Source organism: Austrofundulus limnaeus, unplaced genomic scaffold (assembly GCF_001266775.1).
Source record: "Austrofundulus limnaeus strain Quisiro unplaced genomic scaffold, Austrofundulus_limnaeus-1.0 Scaffold1748, whole genome shotgun sequence".
NCBI lineage: Eukaryota > Metazoa > Chordata > Actinopteri > Cyprinodontiformes > Rivulidae > Austrofundulus > Austrofundulus limnaeus.
Window position 1 is genome coordinate 28,096 of NW_013954150.1, and position 7,122 is coordinate 35,217.

Genomic DNA, 7,122 nt, shown 5'->3' on the forward strand with positions numbered 1-7,122 from the left:
TAAATGATATGACAAGAATAATATATCCCTTTCAGGACCTGAATGCTCCTTCTCTTGGTACAGCCTGTGCATTATATTTATTTGCTTTCTTTCTGCATGTTTTTGTTCATATATGGCTTACTTATATGTAGTTGAGAAGTGATGCTGTGCCTGCTATAAAAATCACAGCGGTAATCATAATATTTTCAAAGTTTTTTTGGCAGAAAGAAAAAAAAAACTATCTCCTTACAGCATTTGGCCATTTTGTTAACTGCAGTTTCAGCAATAAATCTGTAATTTGTCCTCCAAGGAAAAGCAAAAGGCTTAGCCTCATCCTTGAGCTGTCATGTTAAGGCATCGCATCATGCTCTAAACAGCACAATAACGAACAAAGACTGTTTGTTTCTTTGCTGTTCTGCATGTTATTATATAAAGGGCAGAAAGCTTGTTATGAGGGCCTCTGTGCAGGGTGGGTTTATATGTCCCAAAGATCATTGCAAATAACACTCTGGGCCATAAATCCCCAGGGTGAAAGTAACAAACACAGAAGCTAATGCAAAGACAGAGATAGTGATAGAGCATGGATGRATTTAGATTAAAATAGGGCAAAGAGGCAGGGAAAAGGAGTTGAACAGCTTGTTATGCAGGCTGTTTAGTGTATAGRGGTCATTCTTTTGCTGTTAATTAAAAATAACGAAATGTCCAAAGAAAAGAAAATTAACTATTTTGGACAGTTGTATACTACACCATGTGACCCTTCTCACTGTCTCCAGCCCTTACTCTCCCCAAAGGGCTCATTAATATCAGAGGAGTGGGGTCTGATCCACGCAGACACTCATATGAAAGCCGTCTGAAGGCATCACCGTGCACACACTCTCCCCAGTGTGAATGATTAGTACCCTGGCATGAACGGCAGGGACAGACTGTTAAACGTYGCCGCAAGGCAACTAGTTTGTGTGCACACTGCCACCCCAACCTCCTTCAGACAAGCACACATTTGGTTCGTTTATGTCCCCCAATACTCCTCCACCTTCACTCAGACCGCCTGCGACATACAGATGAACTGTGACACATGACAAACCTCATACGCCACTTGGAGGAAGTGCGTTGAGCGACCCAGAGTTTTAGGCCTCCCAATTATTCAAATGAGTGAAACAAGACTGACCCCGTGCGCTTAAGCAAGCCATTGGCGCAACCAACGRATTATCTAATGGAGACCAAAAATAGCTCGTGTCTCTTTGGGCAACACCTCTGCTTTTGGATGCTGATGGACAAAGAAGAAACTCATCTGAAAGTAAAAATGTATTCTTGGATGCCGATGGAAAAGTGGAGCCATGCCAGACTCTGGAAACTCCTTTTTCTGCAAATTTCCTGAGCTAACCATTATTATCAGTATGTCTTCCACTTTGGAGGTTGTCAAATGATTCAAATAAAACATCAAGCAATACATAAATATTAGCAAGTAGCTATTCCAGGCATTTTTGCCTTCTGGCCTGAGATTAAATTTAAAGAATGTCCTGGGTTCCAACACAATAACACAGCCCACACGTACATTCATCGTCCTGTTCCTTGTTCCTAATGAGCTTTATCGCATTGGTCCCGCTTGACTTGTCATGCTAACTGGCACACATATATCCATATGTTCCACATGAGCAGGCAGAGGGGACAGGCTGGGTGGCAGAGCCGCTTTCTCAGTTACATCCGAGAGTTTTACTGCAACAGCCAGGAGCAACAGCAAGTCATCCCAACTCTGCAGTGGATGTAGCCCGCAATTAGTCTTGAGAAGTGTTAACAGCATGAGCTTGTTTATGTTCAGTGAATCAAAAGTTGAATAATGTTCGAAAGGCTCACATTAGCTGTATGCGTTACGCCCATGTGAAACTGAACACATACAACATATTTTTTTGGAAAAATAAGTAGATTTGTGTTTTGGATGGGCCAGAATCTAAAAAGATGAATGATGAGACTTAAAAAAAATGAATGAATTCAATATTTTGGGATTTAAAAAATTATTTTAATTGTTAAAACAAAATACTTAATTATATTTAGAACTATGTTAATATATTCAAACTTTCTTATATTAAAAAGGCAGAAATCCAGATTCACATACTTTTCAGTACCATAAAACTAGCTTCTTAATTAGTTTTGAATGCAACTTTGTGTCAGTTTCAGAAACTCTGGAGTGTTTGTTCATCTAAGCTCTCAAAACAATCCATTTTACAAAATTATGTTTGTGTAATCAAACTAGCACATAGTTYTAGAACATTTACAAAAATAAAAATACATACACAWAATCAGAAAGCAAGGAATTTACTTTCTCATTTTAAATACTGTAGCCAAATGGCTTAAAACTACAAGTAAACATTAAAATTGTAAACAGTAAAGTTCAGTTATTASAGGAAATAACATTGTAAGAAGTATAGTGTGTACCAATAAATACTAGTGTTAAAAACAGATGTTCACAAATTACACTAAAACCAAATGGGTGCAAAAACAATGCCACGTATCACTTAATTTATAAAGCATTTAAAACTAAATTCAACACACACATAAACAGTAAGTTGAACAGCTGTAGAAAAAGTAAACAAAAGCCCCTTTCACAAAAAGGTTGCAAAGATGATTGCGCCAGACCGGTCCTGTTGCAGTTTGAGCTTTCACAAATAAAGCTGGCACTGCAGGACAGTAGGAGGCGTGAAATATAACTGCATTGATGTGAAAAACTACACATAAAAAAGGTGCTAAACACATGCTCATCTAAATCCCACTGTCGGCTGTTTGCGCAGTCCGTTTTGTCGTCACTACATCACATCCTTGAGATACTGAGATACTGAGATACTGTATTACTATAACATATACTGACCATGTAAGCTCTGCAACTACTTCKCTTGGTGGCTCAGAGGCGTAACAGCAGTGGGTTGACTTCATAAATCAAACGGGGAGGAGAAGAGGACATCTCAGTTAGAGCTTGAAGAGTTTTGTTTTCAAGTGTTTTGTGAAAGGGGCTATTGAAACATTGTGTGTTCAGAAGGAAAAACAGAATAAGATTGCTAAAGGAACGCCGTGTTCCTCTCAGAAAATAAAACAACTCAAATCATGATCAATGCTCCGGGTTCAGATTTCACATTACTATTGCTATCACAAACTCTTCTTGTATCTGACGAGTTTTATCTGAAACAAATCTCGGCAGCAGCACGGGATGCTGCCTCGAAGGCAGCTTGAAGGCACCAACTGATGAAAAGTTATGTTCAGTGGCTCTGGTTTCACTCCTGAATGTCAGAAACAAAACCATCAATATGAAAACTGAAAAAAAAAAAAAAAAACACTTCAGATCGTCATAAAACCGACTCAGATGTCCAGTTGTTTGGCATCAAAAGTGTCAGTTATCAAGTCTGTCTCACTGTTTTATTGAATGTTGGAGTGGTGCTAGCAACAGTGGGAGGAAGTTTAGRAGTCTGTGATTGTGTCTTTAAAGACAGTCCTCCTCACACACAGACTCAGAGCTCATCATGGTTCTTGGTGAGGTCCTCTCCATAGTTTGTGGCCTGACTTCCTACAAACATGTTCCAGTTCTCGAGGATCTCCTCTTTGGTCAACTTCTGATCCTGAAAAAGGTAAGAGGAAAGTGATTAAAAATCATTGGAATCCATTAAAAAAGTTAGAAAAATTACAATTAATGATGATTTTGTAAAAATGTGTTTTTTCAGACAATCTGTGGTGTCCATCATAAGCATTGTACAGTTCTTTACTTTTGTAACAAAAAATAAATAAAATTGGATAGAACTGGATCCTACCTTGTCCTGGTCAGACTCYTACACAAGATGTCTGGCCTCAGCCTGAGCGTGGTCATAATCCTGTGGCATGATCCAGTGTCGGATCTCGTCCTGGTCCATCTTCCCATCTTTGTTTAAGTCTCTGAAGTCAGAGAATTGTTCTCTTTCAGTCTTGACCCAGTCTGGTTCTGGTCCCCCGTCCTCGTGCGCAAACATGTCAGCTTCAACCAGACCAACAATTCCGTTAAAAAGTGGAAAACATTTCCTTTGACATATTTGTAATTGGTTTCTTCTTATTTCACAGATKAGTTAATCGCTCAGATGCTTTCAGCGCTGCTGACTGTTACTTGTTTACTTGAATTAAGTGATCTTTTTTTCTTAATTTGCAAAACTCACCAATGTACTCGTCCTCATCCACATGTCCGTCGCCGTTTTTGTCTATGTCCTCCAGTGTTTCCTGCATTCAAAACAAGTTAATGATGTGATTAAAAAGGAGACAAGAGGGTCAAGTGTAGTTGAATTTCCACRGCGAGTAGTTAAAGAGAAACATATTGCCCAAGGCTGTACAAGTGAATAAATGGGTGAGGGTCGACTTACAGCCAAACTGGCAGACTGACACAACAATTACAGTCTTAATGATGAGAGTTATAGCCTCCGAATTAAAACAAAAACAAAGTACATTTTTCACCAAACAACTGGAAAATGCTGAAAAGTTCGTAACTACCTCTTGGATTTAATGGTTTGTTCTTTGATTTCTAGTTTACCATTAGTAATGTCCAAAAAAAGCATTACATCTATGAATTAGATTTCATTTTCCACAATATTGCACATACAATCTGAAACTGAAACTATAGTCAAATCTCAGCAGGAAGAAATGTGAAGTTGAACGTTTAAACAGAGGGCTCAGTTATGTGAATGTGTGAGGGCGTATGGTCAGCACTTAGTGGGAATACTACACGTTCTTGCCTGAACCTGCCCAAAGATCCATTGGTTTTCTGTCCCGTTAGCCTACAATCATATACATAGGCCACAAGAAGGTTTTTTTGCTTATACTTCTCAAAATGACAACATGAACCATTATGAATTCATTTTTTTGAATCATGTGAGAAAGACCTAGATAATCTGGAGAAAAAACAAAACAAAACAAAAAAAAAAAACCCATTAAATCTGTATCAATTTTAGGGTTTCTATTGTGTAACTGCTGTGTTCACTTCAGCCACAATCAGTGAAAACACCCCTGACTGAGCAGTTCTTTGGCTACATTCAGCAAAGACAAAAATGAGATTAATAATTAACTCTGCCAAATGGGTGGTACAACTTTTATGAACACAGCAGTATAGTGCATCACTGCTAACATTCGCCACGCCAGTGTTCCACAAAACCAAATTTATATTTAAAGACAGAGTCCTAAATGGGCCCGTCTGCCTGTTTTCCCATTGGAKCTTCTCCAAAACTAAAAGAGAAACTCAACTGTTTCTGGAAATAGATAKAATTTCATTAGGGAGCTTTATATATGTAGAACAACTATTTACGAGAAATTAAACTGATATTTTTTGTATAACTGAACCAGACTAATAACAGCAAACAGACTAAAAGATTGACATTACTTTCTGAATGCATACTCTTTAAAACATGCAAAAAAAAGTCTTGCTTTATGTGATTACAGGTAGCTTACCAAAACAACAATATCCTTCATGTGTTCGAACTCCTCGGGGTGGAGGAAGGCCGTGAACTCTTCCCTGTCTGCTGCCAAGTCGTTGTTCAGATCAGCCGTTTTAAACCTCCTCTCATCTCGAGGAAGCATCTTCTTGAAGCTGAACTGGTCCGTGTCATCTTCAAATTCCTCTGGGTTAGCTGAGAGGATGGATTAAAACTAGGTTAGTACAAGAATACTTCAGAAGAATGAGAAGAATAATAGTAAAWAAAACAAAAACAAAGAATAGATGACACGTGGAGCCATACCAAGATAATATCCATACGTGGCCTGCTTGTACTCATCCCACGAGATCTTGTTGTCTTTGTTCAGATCATAATCAGTCCACACCTTTGCAACATTTTCATACACATAACGCTTCTGCACACGCTTTATCCAGGCTTTGAGCTCAGCTGTTGTGATGAAGCCATCTGTGTCGCTGTCTATCCGGTCTACAATTTTACTGCGACGAAAACAAGAAAGTGAAAGAATACGTGATTTGAGTTACATTCTTCTGCCAATAGAGAGACTTGTTGACAAATTCACAAACTCTCTCTAACAGGATGAAGTACGGAATAAACACGTGTACTTTTACAACAAGGATAAAGGCTTCAAGGATTACTCCAATGGGAGGAGCAAACCCAATTTAGTAGAAACTGCAGTGTGGCTGTTGTGTTGCCACGTTGAGATGTCTCAGAGGGGTCCTCCCACTTTCAACACAGCAGGAAGGAGTTATGTATGCCACAAAGTGCCAACATGTCACAAAATCAGATCACACTGAGTGGCAGTACAATTTGTGCAAAGCCAACCTGAGAAATTTTACAAAAATTTCATATAGACTCATATTCATATGCATACACATCTTTCTAAAGTAAATGATGTGCTCTTGTTATTAACATTTAATACGGCCAATTCTGGACAGTTGAAGTATAATTGAAGCAGTGGAAAAGAGTAATTTATAGGAAAAGCCAGGCTCTACGGTCGGAGTGCAGGCATCACTAAAGAGCAGCAGTGATTCTTACCTGAGTCTGTCTTTGCTCTCCTCCGGGGTGAGCTGGTCGAACGTTTTGGCCTCCTCTTTGCCCAGAAAGGCCTCATGGTCGTACTGGTAGCTCTTATTGTCTTCGTGAGCTTGCCTGCTCAGCTCTGGGTCATGATGAATGACTCGCTCCTTCCTTAAAGTTGGCTTCGCATTTGCCACAGAGGCGCACAGCAGCACAGCACACACGAAGCTGAAGCCAGCCATCAGTCTCTGGGCTGAGGCTGACTTCCCTTGAGCCAAGCAGTATCTCCTAAACAGGCCCGCGACAGACACTGCACAACAATGCTGCACTGCTAGCGAGAAGCTGTTAGCCTCCTTCTCTCCTTAGACCGCTACAATAACCTCTTTTTCCCCCTGTAAGATCCTGCTAATAACCCTTCGAAACGCACCTGCGTTCAGACACAGACACACTAAAACACCCCCAGTGCCCTAACTTACACACTGCCAGCGCCCTAACTTACACACTGCCAGCAACACATCATCCCGTTTCCTGAGGGAAGGACGCAACCAAGTCGGGAGTTTCGGCGGACACACGCACAGCCAATCAGAGAGTTCGTTTTAAGAGCGAGCCACCCTCGTCCAATTACAGAACTCCTACTATTGGTCCGCAAGTTCTTGGTAACATTAGAAGATTTCGG

The 7,122-nt window shown here is 40.0% G+C and overlaps 1 protein-coding gene across 1 annotated transcript; it reads right to left on the bottom strand.

Moving 5' to 3' along the window:
• Positions 1 to 2,273: 2,273 nt before the first annotated feature.
• On the bottom strand, positions 2,274 to 6,910 carry LOC106536261 (reticulocalbin 1, EF-hand calcium binding domain; the record flags this gene model as incomplete). The annotated part of the gene is given in 6 exon segments (XM_014033468.1): positions 2,274 to 3,581; positions 3,771 to 3,970; positions 4,146 to 4,206; positions 5,425 to 5,603; positions 5,712 to 5,905; positions 6,465 to 6,910. Coding segments are annotated over 6 exon segments (966 nt in total). The 3' UTR covers positions 2,274 to 3,473.
• Between the last annotated feature and the right edge of the window lie 212 nt (positions 6,911 to 7,122).